The 19,154-nt window shown below is 45.0% G+C and overlaps 1 protein-coding gene across 1 annotated transcript in view; it reads right to left on the bottom strand.

The window, feature by feature from the left end:
• ADAMTS17 (ADAM metallopeptidase with thrombospondin type 1 motif 17) overlaps positions 1-19,154 on the bottom strand; it is a 141,922-nt gene that overhangs the window by 106,521 nt on the left and 16,247 nt on the right. Inside the window, exons 4-5 of the mRNA XM_066636237.1 lie at positions 18,331-18,488; positions 13,770-13,813 (exon numbers count right to left, since the gene is read on the bottom strand). Coding sequence (XP_066492334.1) covers positions 13,770-13,813; positions 18,331-18,488 — 202 coding nt within the window. The remainder of the gene's footprint in view (positions 1-13,769; positions 13,814-18,330; positions 18,489-19,154) is intronic.

Here is a 19,154-nt window from a genome sequence, read left to right as displayed (position 1 = left end):
CAGAATTGTCAAACTAGCAAAAGAAAGGGGGGGGGATTGGAATCCAAACCTTTTATGCATACACTTTTCATGCATGTGCCAGCTTCCTGAGGACATAACACAGGACTCGGGGCACAGCGAAAGGAAGATAATCAGAAAATGCTTCATTCGTTTTGACATCTGCTCTTTGTACAGCAGGACATTCATTATCCCATTAAAACAATCCCTCCCATTCCCTCTCCAGACCTGACAGCAAGCCATGAATCTGCCATGACATGGTGGCCCTTCAATTATGGGATTAGCTAAAGCAGAGGAAGTGCGGCATCATCTTAATGTTTACTCAGCTTTGATGTGCTGATGTCCACATTCCAAAAACAATCTCACCCTCTTACACCCACAGAGGAGGAGAGCTGCAGTCTGCCTCTTTGGAATGAAAACAGTTCATCTTAACTGTTCAGTTTTATTAATTAACTCAATCAACAACAACAACAAATAAAGTTAAGTTGCAAGGATTTAATCAGCCAGATCCTTAGTAAAGGCTTGGGCAGTGCAGCTTGGATTCCAACAACCACACTGCAGATACTTTAAGTTACTTAATTCAAATAGTTTACTTTAATGACACTTTTTGTAGGCCTGCATCACAATCCTATGCACACTTACCTGGGAATAAGCCTCACTGAGCGTAATATGACTTGCTTCTGAATAAGCACATAAAGGATTGCAGTGCTAATCTACATATGCGCTGAATGAAGCGGCCAAATCCTGAACTCACAGAGTGGATTGTATGACCTCATGCTATAAGTGGCAGATGCATTTTTTTTTGAATACTTGCTGGTGTTTGGTTTTACTTATCCCTGAAAAGTGGTGAATTAGGGAAAGTATTCTAGCCCACCTTATTCCTTACTATGCTAATTTTCTATCTGTAGGGAGCCTTTAGGCAAGGGAGCACTTGAAAGTGTGGCAGTAAAAGGGGATGGGGATGAAAGATGGGCTCTACCACAAATAAAATCCATGTACCACATGACAGCCTCCTTGGGGTCACATCACTACATGACATACCAATTCCAATTGGCTAGAAGAAGACCCTCCTGCACTGCATGGCGCCACTTAAAATGGGGTGGCCTTGTGTCAGCACATGTATACTGTATACATTTTTTTAAAAAAGCTTTATACCTTTTGGTATGTGTCCTGACTTCCTGCAAACAATCCTAGGACCATATGGGGTATTGAGTGTTCTAACTTAGACATCTCTCATGTCTCCTCAGAGAACTGCTGGTTCCAGAACGTTCTGGAAAAAGGGAACAGGTTGTAAACCAGCTTAAATCTTGAGTACAGACACATTCATCATAGGCTTTAGCAGAGGTGGGGAAATGCCTTATCGTAAATGTGCACTTCTCTACTTCCCTTGGAGTTTCAGAATCCTAATGATCTGAACTAAATGGAAGCATGCTTCTCTCCCAGGGCACACTTCATTTTTAGAAAAAGTTGCACACATGGAGTGACAGAAGCACAACCAGTTTCTATACAAACTGAGTAGAGGCCAAGTTGGACCATCTCCATGGAACAATTCAGAAACCCTGAACTGTGATGGTGCTGCAGCAGTGTTGTTTCCATGTCTAGGTGGCTTTTCATCTTAACTCAAGGGATGAGCTCTCCATCTGGTTTCATCTACTCAAGTGCTCAGCTGACACTCCTGTATGCAGGTAATCCCAACTGTCAATTCTTTGGGACGGCAGGTTGTTGCGTGCATGTGGATTTTTTTGTTTTGGTTTTACACAAAGTGTTGACATCTCTTTGTAACATTATCTGATCTGGAAAGAAATGGCTGGCTAAGGCCTTGACCCCAGCAACACTCCCTTTCAAAGGCAGCAAGAAGTTTCTAACATGAGTCAGTAAATCCATCCAAAGATATGAGAGAGAGAGAAAAATGGCAGTACAAAAAAACCTGTGTAAATGAAGGCTCTAAATTACATTTTGGCTCTAGTACCGAGACCGCAGAAGAATGAGTAGAACAAGAATGTTAGCTTGCTTATCTTGAGAATCTGCAAGTTGAAGATTTTAATAGGCTTTGGAGACAAATGAGTTGTATTGTGTCGTGAGCCAACTTGCCTTCTCTTTGCAAAGCACTGTGTTTGATGCATATTCCCCAGAAGGGAATTTTAACATACTCTGTTGAACAGTCTGATATTTTATGGTTGATTTTGGGTTTGCAGGTCTGGGGACTAATGCCAGGAATGGGAGATGTTCATAGATTTTTATATGTCGCCTCTCTGGCCCTTTTCAGATATGATTTATTAGACAAATTGTTGGATAAAACCAAGATTTGTCTAGCCCAGCTTTTTCTTCCCAACCATAACCACTAGGTGCTTCTGGAAACTCCCAAGCAGGGAATAGAGCCTTCCCCAGGTAGTTGTCCACAGTATCCAGTATCCATAGCATTCTACCTCTGTAGTATTTGGGATTGAGCTAGCGATGCACTTGGGATGCACTACTTTCCGGTGGAGGGATGCACTACTTTCTTGCAATAATCTTCATTACTGAAGAACTTAAGAAGTTCTTCACAACCGAAGCAGAGTTGTCACAGATGCAAAATGTTCATTCCTTGGAGCCAGAAGGAGCACTGGGGTATGAATGCGGCTGTCCCCCTAAGCCTCCTAGAAGCATAACATGCTCTCTGGCCATCGACATAAAGAATTAAAAGGTAACTTGGGCAAATGAGGCAGAGGACTGTGAAGATAAAGAGGAGAAGAAAAATAGAAGAACATCTTCCAAACAATGTACATGTATATTGTGGCAAGTTTGGAGATGGAGGAGAATTCAACATGAAGAAGAAAACAAAACAAGTTCAGTGGTTTCAGTCTCAGTTTTTATGGCAAAAATTATTCAATCTATGACTATATAGAGTTCCCATATATGGAGGGGGACCACTAGTGCACACAGATCAGTATTATCAAGACAGCAGCAGCAGCAAGATCGTCAGACAAGGGTCTTTCACCGCCCTATGTACCGATGCTAGGAATTGAAACTGAAACCAAAGTAAAATCTCTAGTAAACTGAGCTACAGCCCCCAATCCTCTTTTACAGCTGGGAAGAACAACATGTGTCAAAACCAGAATGCAAGACACTGGTTTGGGACTGAAGTGCCTAGCGCACCAATTCACAACAGGATGTGTTAATCATTTCATTTGCTGCACATGGAAGTGCTTTGGCTCCAACAAAATGCTCCAACCAGTAGGAATAGGAAATTACCTCTTTTGTTTTCATTTACATACAAGCAGTGATGCAGCAGGTCTAGGGAGGAATAAACGGAACAGGAGCTCCTTAAGTGTATCCCTGTTCTCCTTCTGATCCCAAGGAATGAGCATTGTTGCATCTGTGACAACACTCCTTCAGTATTTCCATGAGCTACAAAGTGACTGTGCCCTTCTTTTTAGCCTGGTCAAAGATCACTGCAAGCCTCTATAGGCAGTGACACCCAAAGTCTTCAACAGCGTCCATGATATCAACAGTTGGAACACGGTGACATCACCATCACAATTACATGGGCTGCCACAGCCAAACTAAATGTACAAACACCACCAAATACTGAGCAGGGAGTGGGGAAGAAAGAGATATAAATGGACGTTCCACCTTTAACAAAAAGAAAACAGCAACAAGGGAACAAATGAGGGCTGAACAACCCTGGAGCAGCACAAATGTTTGGCAAGACGAACATGTTTTTGGTACTGTGGCTGCAAGAAATATGTTTTTTAAAGCAAATATTGAAATTGGAGAACATTCCCCCACCCTTTTAGTTTAAGCAGCAACAAATTCAGTTTTCTCTTAGCTGCTACACTCTCTTAGCTGCTACTGGGGGCCTGTAGTTGGAATGACATGGGATGGAGCGCTGAACATATTCCTAAAAATCCTCTGGATTAAAAGCAGCACAAACAGCTCTCAGGCATACATGCATGCACAATTATGCTGAATAATGCTTCCAATCCAATGGTACCAGTTCTCACAATCTCGTTGCACTTGAGTAAGATCCATCCAGACCTCAGTCAGACCTGGCAACACACCAGGTCCAAAATAAGGTCCTTTACAAAGCAAAGATGGCCTTCACTTGCAACTCTGCTGATCAGAATTTGCTCTTGAATCAAATTGAATAACATTGCCAAAATCTTGCAGCCTAGATAAAAACACAATTGCTGAATGAGCCTGGAAGAGCCTTCAGCATTTTCATGCTCCATTGGTACACTATGAAATAAATGCAACAATTTAAACAGTGTACAGAATTCTAACACAATATAAGACTTTGGGCGCAATCCTAATCCCTTATGTCAGTGCTTTCCAGCAGTGGCCTAGCGGTGCCAATGGGACGTGTGCTGCATCCTGCAGTTGGGTGTCATTCACGGAGGCCTCCTCAAAGTAAGGGAATGTTTGTTTCCTTACCTCAGAGCTGCATTGCCCTTATGTCAGTACTGGAAAGCACTGACATAAGGTGTTAGGATTGCGCCCTTTGTTAAATTGCCACTCCTGCAGGATACACAACCGGTTGATAAACTGAATTATTAAAACTGGCCTACAGTTATTCAGTCAATTTAGCAAGTTCTAAGCTCTTGCGGAAGAACACAGGGAGTCTCAAATCAGACAGACACATCAGACCCAAAGTAGCCATTAGGATATTATTATTAACAGTATTTATATACCGCTTTTCAACAAAAAGTTCACAAAGCGGTTTACAGAGAAAAATCAAATAACTAATGGCTCCCTGTCCCAATAGGGCTCACAATCTAAAAAGATGCAAAAGAACACCAGCAGGCAGCCACTAGAAAAGACACTGGTGGGGTGAGGAGGGCCAGTTACTCTCCCCTTGCTAAAAAACGAGGAGCACCCACTTGAAAAAGTGCCTCTTACTCAGCTAGCAGAGGTGCAAGACAAGCTGCAATAAGGCTAAATATTTTCAACCTGCTGACCACAGGTTTAAAAAAAAAACAACTATTAACACTCAATCTAATTTCAAACTAAGCAAACACACACACACACAAATGGTCATAGAAGGCTAAAATGACTTGGGAGGGGAAAAGGCACATCTGTGCAAGTTTGGTAATGGTTCACACACTTTGTTTTCTTGCAAACAGCAAAACTGAATTCCAAGAATCCTGTTGCAAGAAGTGGAAGATAAGTCAAAGAAAACTATTTCATGACTATCCACATACCACAAATGAATAGCTTTGGAAAGGCTTCTAAGATAAAGCAGAAAAAGTCCAACAGCCAGGAATCAGGTTTCTCTCAGTGCTTCAGAGCAAAACAGTTTTTCAACAGCAAAACTATTTCACTTTCATCACAAACGCTACAATACGGCATTTAACTGCATCTGAAATCTGCAGACTACATAGCAAAACTGCTCATCTCACACGAAGTTTAATAGATGCCATCTTCCAAATTTTAGTTTTTTAACTTCGGGCTGAGCCAGAAGCTATCCTGGGAGAAGAATGGCTCAAAATTTGAAAGGTAGGCATGAAAGTGGCATCAAAACCACCCCCAAATTACCATTTCTTTCCCCTATCATCAGTTTTTTGGCACTGTGCATCCCTACTGCGCTACGTCCCCACACAGTGTACGTCCCCACTGCGCTACTGCTCCTCCAACGTAGTAGCAACATCCGCAGGGATGATATGGAGGGGGGTGGGAATGAAGACTGCCAGCCACTTAGAGATCCAGGGCTGGTAGTGCCAACGAGGTGTTCCCTTTTCGCTCCCAATTGACATGCCCCTCACATTGGACTCCCGGGTCTCCCATCTGTGAATGGGATGGTAAAATGGTGATGGAGGAAGGCATTTTGCTTTATCCCTAGTCTATGTTTTGTGAAGCCGATACATCGCATATATAAGGTAGTGCTAGTGTACTGCCTGCCTGATCCCATGCATGTGTACTTCAAATAAGTCCCATTGTGTTTAATGGGGTTTATTTTCAGGTAAATGTGCACAGGACAGACAGCCCAATCCTGAGCTGCCTGGTGCACGGGGCTGCAGTGGCGCCAAAATGGCTGCCACTGCATCCAGCACACCCTAAGCAGCTGCCACCGCCTTTTCGGGAGAAGAGGACTTTCGCCTCCATCCCCCAGGGTAAAGCAAGTAGCCCCGCAATGGGGCTACTCGATTCTACGACAACCCGAAGGTCGACATAGAACGAAGAGGCTCCGTGTCAGGTTGATGGCCTGGCATGGAGGCTCAGGATCCAGCGGGGCAAAGCTCCACCAGTCCTGCCTCCCTCCTGCCCTGCTACTTCCCCCTGGCACGCCTCCTTCCCCGCCGTCTCCCCTCTCTCCCCCCACATCCCCCACCTCAAAACATCTCCTCCCTACCTCCCTCCACACCCCTACCTACCTCTCTGATGCTCGGTGGTCCACACAACCACCAAGCGGCAGAGCTCCAGCAGTCCACCAGCGCTAGCCCAGCACCAACCAGTGTTGGGCTAGCACCGGCACTCCACCAATGCTAGGGCCCACAAAAATGCCTTACTGCACAGTGAGCCTGCATGCACTCTTTAGGATTGGGCCCTCAAGCTATATGTTGGATTCTATGCAGCGTTAGTCAGATGTGAGCACCACTATAATTGGTGGGCCTTACACACAAGTAAATGTGCACAGAATCACCATGGAAATTATTTGTATCTTGGCCCTGCAAGTACTCCCTAGGTTCAAGATCCCTAAGAGTGTTTATTGGGCTGTAGGTTGCTCAAACAGTCATTTAATTCTGTTAGGTTTCTCCTGCAATAGGCCTCAGTTCTCACTGGACTTTCCTTTAAAAGCTTTGGCAACATCCAAAAGTGATAAACTCCAGGAGTTGCAAGCCTCTCTATGGAACATCCCGCCTCCAGATCTAACACGATTAAGCTATTTTGTTCACATCGGCCTCCAAACAGACTTTATGCGTCATACACCCGGTAGCAGGGAAGGATTCCAGAAGTCTTTGTTGACATTTCTTTGGCTTAGGGGCCCGAGCTGGACATCAGTCAGGTTTGTGCCTTCAGCCTATCCAGCTGCATATAGGATTGCCTGCTCTGTGAGATAGGCAAAGAGTCTGCTTTAAGTTATGGTGGACAGAATTAAGTTGTCCTACTGTTTAGGTGCTTCTCTTGGTATTGACAGTCTCCAAAACAATGGTTTAAAACAGTTCTTCCCAAACTTTTCAGCACCAGGACCCACTTTTTAAAACGACAATCTATCGTGACCCACCAGACCCAAAAAAGAGATCTAGAAATATTTTTATTAATTAATAATAATTGGGGTCCTATGCTCCTGTGCAGTTAGAGATGTTACATACAGTATATGACATCAGTGGTTCAAAACATTTTAGCACTGGGACCCACTTTTTTAAACAATACTCTATTGGGACACCAGACTTTTAAAAAAGTCAGGTTTACCAGACTTTTAAAAAAGATCTAGAAAGAAAAAAATATTTTATTTATTTATAAGTAATAATAACCAGGAAAAGACCCTCAGACATTTATCTCCCTATATTTACACATGCTTGCAAACTGCAGGAGCTGAGCTCTTTGCAGGGTGATTAGCAACTACAGTATCTGATTTTTTTAATAGCTTCAGGGCTTGAGGCAATTACAGGTTGAGTCTTGGTATCCACAAGGGTTCTGTTCCCAAAATGCCAAAAATCACATTATAGAAAATCCATTTTAAAAACAATGTCCCTTAGCTTAGCGATTTAAAAACAGCCTTGCTCACGTTTGTAATGCAGGACAGAAGCTTCAGGCAGACAATCAAGCAATCATTCAGATGCTTAGAAAGGCTTCACTCCAAGGCAGCGACCCCTCCCTTCAGCCCAGCAGGGAAAGAATGCAAGGAAGAGGTGATAATCACTTTGTATTCTTTCTGCTCAGGGGGAATGTAGGGGTCACTTGCCTCGAATTGAAGCTGTTCTAAGTGCCTGGAGAGAGAATGATTGTCTTTTAGCTGCTCCTCTCCCGCACTAATAAGGCTATTATTAAAAGGCTTTTTTCTTTTAATTAAAATGGCACATCATCCCATTGAGATAAAACCACAGGTGAAAAATCTGTGGATAATTAGGTTATACCTGTAATTATCTGATCTTTCCATCACCCAACTCACAGCTTGGGAACCACTGGTTTAAAATGTTCATTTGAAAGACTTTACTTTGATGAGCAAGTTTTTGGAATCACCTTGGAGAAATGGTGAAATCTTTTAACTGAGAAATCTTAGGGCAATTCAGAATAGTTAGCTACAAGTAACTACAGTCTTCAACTGATATCCAACACAGGGCCCCTGAGGCACCTGGCAAAAACATTTTTGTTTCTCTAGGCCTGGGGTCGGCAACCCGCGGCTCTAGAGCTGCATGCGGCTCTTTCAGCTCTCTCCTGCGGCTCCAGACTCCTGGTGAAAGTGGTGGCACTCACTGTTCTGAAGCGTGGCCATTTTGTGGAGGCAGAGAGGAAGAGGCGAGGCTGGTTAGAGAAGCGCGGGAAAGGGCGCCTTGTTAGAGCCAGAGCTGTGTTGGGAGCCACTCTTGGGCTGCACTACTGGGGCTGATTTGTGAGTAGACAGGGAGAGGATCCGCTCTCAAGCTGCTCTCCTGTCCACACATTCCTGGGAGTGAGCCCCGTTGACTCTACTGGGGCTGACTTGTGAGTAGACAGGGAGAGGATCCGCTCTCAAGCTGCTCTCCTGTCCACACATCCCTGGGAGTGAGCCCCCCCTTGACTCTACTGGGGCTGACTTGTGAGTAGACAGGGAGAGGATCCGCTCTCAAGCTGCTCTCCTGTCCACACATCCCTGGGAGTGAGCCCCCCCTTGACTCTACTGGGGCTGACTTGTGAGTAGACAGGGAGAGGATCCGCTCTCAAGCTGCTCTCCTGTCCACACATCCCTGGGAGTGAGCCCCCCCCCTTGACTCTACTGGGGCTGACTTGTGAGTAGACAGGGAGAGGATCCGCTCTCAAGCTGCTCTCCTGTCCACACATCCCTGGGAGTGAGCCCCCCCTTGACTCTACTGGAGCTGACTTGTGAGTAGACAGGTAGAGAAGGGGCTCTGAGGCTGCTGTACTCTCCACACTTACTCTCCACACTTTCCTGGGAGTGAGCCCCACTGCCTCTACTGGGACTTACTTCTGAGGAAACAGGCAGAGGAGGGGCTCTGAGGCTGCTGTCCTCTCCACACTTTCCTGGGAGTGAGCCCCCATTGACTCTACTGGGACTTACTTCTAAGGAGACAGGCAGAGGATGTCCCCTGGTTCTGGTGTTATGTGAGAGTGTAAAGAGCATCTCCCTATCCACTCTGTCCATCCCCTGCATAATTTTGTATGTCTCAATCATGTCCCCCCTCAGGCGCCTCTTTTCTAGGCTGAAGAGGCCCAAACTGTAGCCTTTCCTCATAAGGAATGTGCCCCAGCACCTACAAGGGACCTACAAGAGGGGGTTACATTATAAAAATGGGACCTGTAAGAGGGGAGTGCATTATAAAAGTTGCATATACAAGAGTGGAGTGCATTATAAATTGGGACATACAAGGGGGAGTAATAACTATAAATCTCTTTATTGTATTGAAAAATACTAGTCATTAGATTTTGTATTTCATTGTACCTCTTTTACAATACTGTGGAAAAGACACAAAGATGACTATTTACTGTTGGTCAGGATTTTCTGCTAGGGAGGGCACCAGCCCAAATCTTGCCTATAGCACCAAATTGGCTAGGGCAGGCCCTGGGAAAATAAATTTGTATTTAATTTAAATTTATTTTATTTTAGCTCTTTCGTTTTTTATATGTAATTCTAAATTTAATGCAACACACTATAGTTTTTTTATACATAGCATAAAGGTAAAAAAAACAACTATATATGCAGTGTTATCTTCATTTTAGATGTCAAAAGGGTTTTGTGGCTCCTGAAGTTTTCTTTTCTCTGGAAAAATGAGTCCGAATGGCTCTTTGAATGTTTAAGGTTGCTGACCCCTGCTCTAGGCATTCTGTTTTTTCTCCCCTTGTTGAGCTCTGTTGCCAGATTGGCTGAATTTGTTTTGCTTTAATTTTATATTGCCAGTTTGTTATAAACTGTTTTGGGGCCCAAAGGCAGGATTTAACAAATGGGGGGGGGGGGGGGGAGGGAGTATCTGCAAATTCAGTATCCATGGATTCAATTATCCACAAATTGGGTCTGTGAATCCTCCCCCCCGCATGCACCCCCTCTGGAGGGTCTCTGATGACTGTGGCCTCTGCTGGTCTCAGAGGACCCTCCAGAGGCAAGAGGAATGGATCTCCCCCTTGCCCATGGAGGGTGGGGGTAGGCGTTCCCTTGTATCTGCAGATTCAGGTAGCTGTGGGGGATTCTGGAACAGAACCCCCATGAATATGGGGGCACACCTGTAAATAAGTAGAACTGCCATCACACCAAAGCCATTGCCACCATCCCAAGGTTCCATCTCCTTGGTACAGAAATAATGCCACTAATCTCCGACTGTGCTCAGAGAATCAGGATTGAGTCACAGTATTGTGTATCACCCCTTCCAGCAGCTTCCCTCTCATATGCAATTTCCTCTGAACTGACAGTTATAGTCAGCCATGGTTCCCATTGGAAGCAGGTTTGTTAATCCTGATTAAGGAGGAAATGGGACAGTAATAAGTGTGGTTATGGTTGACGTAGATGCAGTCTTTAAGCACAGATAAGGTGGGGGGATTCCCCTGGGGGCTGGGGATAAGAATAGGCCCTCAGTTTGGCTGTACTTGTCGTAAGAGGCGACTAAACAGCCACTGGGTAGGTGGGACTCGTCAGCCTGGGAAGGCAGCTCATCTGAGAGAAGGAAAACTCTGATCCCAAACCTCCACTGCCTTGTGGCTACATCCAGGTATGGAAAAGGCTTCGGGAGTCAACCTCAAGGCAAAATCTGGAGCTGGAGTCCCTGAGGCAGTTCATGGCTGAACACAGTCACGTTCTGGCAACTCCTGCGACGCCGCTGGAACCAACCGTATTGGCCTCTGCCTTTCCATTGGACCATTTCAGCGACGTGGAGAGGGGGGATTTGCTGCATGGGTCACAGCCTATCCTCCACACCTACTTTACCCAGGCTTCGTGCACTGGAGAGGACACTCTGTTCCAGAACCACCATTCAGAGTGTGACACCATAGTCTTCCGAGACTGAAGGATGCCAACAAGGTGTGGGGGGGGGGGGGGAAGGATGGGAGAAATGCACACTCCCAATGGAAGAAATACCTCACCATCTTAGGGGATCACCAAGGCTTGCATCAAAGCCCAAGGAATCATTTTCAATGTCACTGAAGTTAATGGCCTCTGTGTACAACTCTTTTTACAGAAGAGTTCCATGTCTGTAGTAGTTAAAAGTGAGGAAGAGGAGGAGGAGGGATGAATGCCCAGCCTATTTCAAAGCTGAATGAGGCTATGCAATGCACCCACACAGACTGCCCTAAAACTCCCAAAGCATTATGTGTGAATTGGCTTACAAAGCGAGGTTAGACTCCGACAACCCACACAAGGTTCATCCAGTTTTCTTCTACAGGATATTAAAGAGCTAGACGCTGAACTCTCCTCGCAGCGTGGCTGGAACAGAGACTTTGGCAGGAAGCAGGAGACCTGATTCAAGTCACAACACGAGGGATATGGCCGAGGGCTGTTGGCTGCAGCCTACAGACTATTCTGCTTCTGTCAATGGGAAACACTGAACTGAATAAAAGCAAGTTCTTCTGCATTTTAGTATGAAAGTGTGAGGGGGACAGACAGACTACAACTGTTCTTTACAGCGATGCTGTCTATAATTCTGTTTCTGGAAAAGTGCATTTAGGGTTGTCTTTGCTTTTAAATCTTCCTAAAAAAAAAATTCAGCTTTCCTTTGAGGCCAAGTAACTAATCAAGCTAGTATGGTGAGTGCCAGCAGACTCTTTCCAACACAAATGTGGTTGTTTTCCTTTTTACAGTGGTCAGCCCAGTCTCATCCCACAAATACATACCTACACTTTCCCCCTCCTGCCTTCTGGAGCTCCGTTTAGCCATTATGTAACCTTCAAAGCTACCTTGGCAGCAGAATTCCATTCCCCAAGCAGTCCATTCCAGCAAGGACACCTTGCCAAGACTCAAATCCAATCCGCCTGGTGCCGTTTCTCTCTAGCAAGCAGTTTCCAAGAAGGGATTTGGGTTTGTGTAGAATTTGGATCTTTAAATACGTCTGGGTGAATATGAGTTGAATGCCGTATCTGAACAGACATCGGCCCACTGCACACATTCACCAGAAGTGGACATTGTAACACCATAAAGGAGGAACCTTGTACATTATGCATATTCTCCCGTTCATATGCATCCTCTCTAAGAATGCAAGCACACTGACAGCATTGACAGTTCCCTGCATGTTATCCAGGGAACATGCACATCTTAGGGACTGAGACCAGATCTTCATGGGTAATGTGTAGTCAAACATACAGAATCTGTGCCTATGAAGAGCAGCATTTTAAAATTTCTAGAGCTTAGAACAGGGGTGCCCAAACCCCGGCCCGGGGGCCACTTGCGGCCCTTGAGGTCTCTCAATGCGGCCCTCAGGGAGCCCACTGTTTCCAATGAGCCTCTGGCCCTCCAGAGATTTGTTGAAGCCCACACTGGCCCAACACAACTTCTTTCAGCATGAGGGCGACTGTTTGACCTCTCATGTGAGCTGTGGGATGAGAGCTCCCTCCACTGCTTGCTCTTTCACATCTGTGATGCAGCAGCGGCAGCAAAGGAAAGGCCAGCCTTGCTTTGTGCAAGGCCTTTTATAGGCATTGAGCTATTGCAAGACCTTCATTCATTCATATAAGTTCATCTTTAATATATTCATTTATGTAAACTTATGTAAATTTATTCAAATTTTAAATGTAAATTAATTCTCCCCCCCCCCCCGGCCCCCGACACAGTGTCAGAGAGCTGATGTGGCCCTCCTTCCAAAAACTTTGGACACCCCTGGCTTAGAAGAATCTTCTGCAGTTGCATAGCTGAGAGGGGTCACAGGGATGCTGTGATCCTGAGCAGCATGTGGCCACTGGCATTCTGCCACCCTACCCTTGCTCTCCCCCATTTGTCTTGTGGGCTTGGCTCATATAACACACCACTAAATTGCATAATAAGAAGGGAGCAAATTGGCAGGGCCTCTTCTGCTATTTGCACATGGAAAGAAGGAGTTAAAATGTCTCGACATAGAAGAAAGTAGCTGGGCGCATAATAAATGGGAGTCCTTGAGACAATGCTAGGCCACAAAATGGCTTCCCTATACCCAAAGAGCACAATCTACTCCAACCAATCACCTTGCAATTTTCATAGTATGTCGTTTTGTTTCTTGCAAGTTTCAGTTTTTGAACATTCGCTGCCCATTTACGAGTGATATTTCAAGGTAGGAACAGCTCGCCAAAATACCGATGATTGCCTTAACAAGGTCACTCTACACCACCCTCTAGCCATCCAAGGACTTCACATTATGACTCTGAAAAGCAGCCAAGTCACCAACGGGATGCAGAATTAATCACTTTATCTGGATGGCTTTGCAGAAGAAGTTTTTACAACACATGAGCATTCAAGATGTATTACGCTGTTTTCATAGAATCATAGAGTCGGGAGGGACCGAATAGGTTATCTGTAGCAGGAAATCCTTCCAGAACATGTCCCACAGGTGCTTGAAGAGCCTCTGCATAAGAGGTTTCTATGTGTAAGAACCCACAAGAATGAAAATGGGTTACAGGTCTGAGAAGAAAACTTCACTGAAAAATAAGGGCAAGGTAAATAGTATGCAATCTATAGGATTACTTACCCACAGTGTCACAGGGCTCATCTTTGTGGACACAAAAATCTGTCCTAAAAATAATAAACAATCATAATCAGGAGAAGCACTACAAATGCTCAATTTTCCTTAAAACAAAATGTGTACAACATAAAACTAATTCCTTCTCAAAATGTATAAATCATTCATTTAGATCCCACTCTTCCTCCAAGGAGATGCCTCCAAGGAGGTGTACGTAGAAGAATAGAGATATAGACCACACCGCAGTCAATTGCGCCCCCCCCCTCAGTAAGCTGTGGGGCAGAGGCAGGAAATCTGGGCAGCTGGCAGAAGCTTACTACAGACAGCTTGCGTGATCAAGTAAATAGTGGCTGGGTTCAGATGACCATCTAGTTTTGATGATATCATTGGTACTATCCCAGTTGTAACTCTACTGCTAGTTGTTGCTGCAGCTGAGCGAAGCTGCTCTTTTTTCAATGCTCTGCCATGGAGAGGAAGAGGTATGGGGTAAGAACATATCTAAACCCAGTCTACAAATGCTACATCAGTCTTCATCGTTGGCAATCCTGAGCACTGTAATTAAACATTGCTCAATGCACACTGTCACTTCCTCCCTTTCATCCCCCCCCCCCCCGCCGTTCCACCAAAAGCTCAGTCATCACCCAGGTTCTCATTCAGGACAACCCATCAAAAAGGATTTAATTCAGGGAGAAGCAAGACAAACTGGAAGTCACTACCAGTGAACCAAAAGAACTCAGGGCTGCTTTATCGTGTCTGGATGCTTGAAATACAAGCCTTTCCGCAAGGCGGCTGATGACATTTTGCTCCTGACCCAGCTGGCAAGAGCACCCTCACAGGAGTTCCCAGAGCCAGCTCGACAGAAGTTTATTTAAGGATTTATTATGTTATATAAACTGGTAAATCAAACAGATGCTTTTATTGTGAACTTTTAAGTAAGTGGCGGGAGGCCATGGCTGGAAAAGCCTCTTCCCCTAAGGGGCTTGCTAGCTTAGCAAATAAAATCACAGTGTTTCTGCCTCTTGCACTCTGGAGGGACCAGAATGATGACAAAGGGGCTGACAGTTCCAGGCAAATCCCCTGACCAAAAAAAGGAAGAGCTGAGGTTCCACATCATCAACACAATTAACAAAAGTGGCACTGAAAATTCACACAAAAACTTTCAGCTCAAAATCTGGGCATTAAGGTCAGGTAAAGGGTTCCCCCAGGATCATCCTTTTTTTATTTTTTATTTTGCTGCTCTCTCTTTTGGGACAGATAAGTGCTGCTCCCTCCCAGCGGTACTTCTACCCAGAAGTCCCGTCACCACAATTGTGACAATCTCCATGCATGTGGCAGAAGGTAAGGCAGGCTGCACAAATAGAGAGTCTGAAGTTGCCATTAGGAACCCCGGTTATGCCTTCCGCTAAGGGCAAAGAGGTTGGGAGGAGGGCCCCGCTCCGCCCCGCCCCACCCCTATGCACTCAGTGAGCTCATGGACAAAACACGAGAGCAGAGCTCATGTCCTGGGGAAAAACGACATTTCAGAATTCAATTTGAATGACAGCAGCACTCTGTAGACCTAAGAGAGTCTGTGTAAGTGGAACACAACATGCAAAAGTGAACTTCCCAGAGATCTGTTGCATTTAGCTCCTTTACTCAAACACAGCCTACCTCACAGAAAACCAAAGTGTTCTTTTTTAGGGGTTGTCCCCTAAAAGGCCCCTAAACATGTGCATGCACACACACAGGGGAGAGAGCTGCAGCTGTTGAAAACCCAGCTCTCTCTCCCCCCTGTACAGTCTGGGGAGTATCCAGGCACACACACATGCACTTTGGAAGCCAATGTTTGAGAGAGAAGAAAAAAACCCATTATCCTCAGCCAAAATATGCTGCTTTTTGTGCCATAGGAACCAAAACAACTGAGCCAGGAGGTCTTCCAACCAATGCACTGCCCTTTCCTATGCAAGGGAAAGTTCAACTAGGACAGACAAAAAAAGAAAGAAAAGATAATCATACAGGAAGGAAAAGGTTGTGGCAATATACTGCCGGCTTACTTTGCCCAGTGAATGTGGCTTTGCAGATGCTCAGCATTGGTGGCTTTGCCCAATTTTGTCTCAAAACTAGCTAATCTTAAGGTTCACTATCCAAACCAGGGACAGTTGGATCTCCCCATCTGCTATTCCTGCTATAAACCACTCCAAATTCATCAAATTCAGAGAGAAACCTGACAGTTTCCTCCAAGTGAACGGCTCCAAACTGTTTTGGCACAGCTCATGACTTTTCCAGTGCTTGAAGTCTAGGGAAACCAGGGAGGGCTGCTCCCCTTTCCTTTTTTAGTGGACTCGTGTGGCTACCATTTTTAGGCTATGGGATCAGGAAACAATTTGGCTAAAACCGGGAGAAATCTGGCAGTGGGATTATGGATTTCAGGGGAGCATGAGTTAAATACTGCGTCTTCACTCGCCCACCCAACCCATCCCATCCCCAAAAAGTGTGCTTTAAAACCCACCCCGGGGGGGGGGGGGGAGACATTGTTAGAGCTGGTCTACAAAAACAAAGGAGATGCAGGTAGCAGCATTTGATTATTAGGCAATTTGATGCACAGATGGCAATTTATTTAAGGCATGATTAAATATGGCTATTTTATGGAATTCCAGCTCCATTTTCATCTATTTTGGTAATTTAAATTCTGATTCCAAAAACTATGTACTACCCAAAAAGGCTTTTTGTACTAGAATCACAAAACTCTTCCCCATCAGCCTGTATTCTCAAAAAGCAGCAGCTCATCCCCAATTTAGATCAGGGCTACAGCACAAGTGGGAGTTGAATCCTTTGCCCCTCTGTTGATTCCTTCACTTAAAAATCTACTTAACCCCAGCTAAGTGATTGCTGCAGAGGGGTCAACTTGGCAGGTAAGTTCCTCTCTGTGGATAACAGCAGCTCCGGGGGGGGGGGGATTTGGATCTGAGCCAAGGTCTGGGAGAAGGGTTGAAGACTTCCATGCTACAATCCCAGTCCAAATGGTCCCCTCACGTACTTTCTGAGATGGAAAAATATGGTGAGTTCCAATCATGGAATTCCCAAACCACATGCAGTTCAGCCCTTGAGCTATGGTCCCTCATAGCAGGGTCTTTTCAGAAGCGACATCCTCATTGCAGAATTCCCTGCTGAAGGAGTTCAAATGCTTCTTTTTGATCTTTCAGAAGGAAATGGGTCCAGATTGTGCCATCCTGAGGAATTTCAAGGGTGGTAGCCAGTTAATGCTTTTTCTCTCATGCTGCTGCTGTGTGCTATCACAAACTTTGCACTGTTTTTGTTACCATTTTAAATTGGGCTTTGGTCTGCTTTCAATTGAAATTTTTATTAATTTGTTTGCAGTTCCTTTGGAGGATATGTGATACAGAAATCTTAAGTCAATATTTCTGCCACTGGGGGAAAAAAATTACAAGTGATGTTTAAAAAATGTGAACATTTCCCCATACCCAGTTCCCAATATCTGGTTGGCATACATCCCTGGATCTGGGCCTAAATAAATACCCCCCCCCCAAATATATAAATGGAGTGTTTGTTTAGGCCCAGATCCAAAAACACAATAAAGTGATGAACATAAAACAAGGCAAGCAGCTCTTGTTTACAACTAGGGTGTGTGTGTTTGTTAAAAATGCATAAAAACACAAACACTGCCTTTTGTGGTGTTAAAATATCCAAATAAAAATAAGTAGGTGTTACAGGGTTGTGTGTTTGTGTGTGTGTGTGTGTGTGTGTGTGTGTTTAAAAAAGCATAAAAACACCACACACTCCTTTTGATGTTAAAATATCTGAATAAAAATACAAAACACACCATCTTGGTTACTTTTCCAATTAAAAATAATACTGTGACCGCACCTGCTGACACCATTTCACCTATATCACCTACCTAGTACATTTTGAAAGTGATTTTAGATATTTATAATTTACTAAAATGCGCCCTTGGAATAAAAACTCATAACACCACAATTTGCTATTTTAAATCAAGAAATTTTGGGGAAAAATATCACCAAAAACACACCCCTATTTATAGCATTGGCACATTCTACCAGGAGCTTTTGCAAGACAGAACCAGGATAGACACGGCCCACAATTAAAACTGAAAAGAATGCAGCAGTTGTTGTGCTACTAACTATGGTCACTGTCTGAGGCTGAGGAGACAAAGCAGGACAAAGGCCCACTGTGTTAACTGTGCCCAGAGATTGGCAGAGGTTCACGTGTCAGCAGCCCTGCTATGTTCACGCTGCACTCGGGAAAGGCTGGAAGCACCAAGACAGACTTCCCAGTATCTGTCCTCTTCTGAAACCAACACAAAAAAGAAGACTTTACCTCCACTCAAGACACCTGCCATGCATGAAGTGTGGAATGAGGTCTTCATGATAAGCAGTGAGGTGCTCTCAGCTAGAGCTGTGAGAGAGGGAAGGTGCAGATATGTGTTCCATCTCTGGAATCCCTCTCTGTCCCTCACATTTCAAGGGAGCCCAATGGCCAGATCTTGCCTGAGACACCACAAAAACCTGGAACCAGCTGCACCACTAAGCAACAAACAGAACAAGATTACTACCTGGTAACAAAGACAGCAGCATCCACTGGAGGGGTGTCATCTCGTGCGCCAGGAACCTGATTGTTCCCAAGGTACTTTGCACCTCCAAACTCTTCATTTTGCCAGTGGCAGAAGCTCTCCAGAGACCTCTCCCCATGGTGCCCAATGGACAGCTTAGCCTTGAGGAAACAAATGGAAATGGAAGAGAGAGACAAAAGTGGGGTCAACCAGGTGGCACATTGCAGCCAGTAAGGCTTGCCTTGACCATGTAGTATGAGCCAAGGACCCTCCATTGCAAACCAACATGTTTTTACTCCTTGAACTAAGGAACAAACTCAACCAAGGCAGGCTATCATGCTAAGAGACCCTATGAGGTTGCTCACAGAAGGATTTTGCAGGGGGAAGCATTTCAGCAGCCAAAGGGGATGGGATTTTCCCTTCACAACCATGCAGGCTGAGACTCAAAAAGGGTTTCTGATGTGTATGTCACCAGCCCAAGCAAGAAAGCCTTAGAGCTCAATTCTATCCAACTTTTCAGCGCTGATGCAGCTGCAATGCAGCCCTGAGGTAAGGGAACAAACCTTCCCATACTTGAGGAGGCCCCTGTAACTGGCCCTCCCACTGCAGGATGTAGCCCATGCCCCACTGGCATGGCTGCATCAGCACTGGAAAGTTGGACTGGATTGGACCCATATTCTCTTAAGCAGCCAATACTGTGATGTGACAAGGCAGGAAACTCAAACTCTGTCCACCTCTGCCCTGATCCAAGCAGATCTTACCCATGACTGGCAGAAACATGGGTTCTGCCCAAAGCCCACCAGATTTTGGCCTCGCTCTGTCTCCTA

This window comes from Tiliqua scincoides, chromosome 8 (genome assembly GCF_035046505.1).
Source record: "Tiliqua scincoides isolate rTilSci1 chromosome 8, rTilSci1.hap2, whole genome shotgun sequence".
NCBI classification, from domain to species: domain Eukaryota; kingdom Metazoa; phylum Chordata; class Lepidosauria; order Squamata; family Scincidae; genus Tiliqua; species Tiliqua scincoides.
The sequence above is the reverse complement of the archived record's forward strand: the minus strand, read 5'-3'. Positions and strand labels throughout refer to the sequence as shown.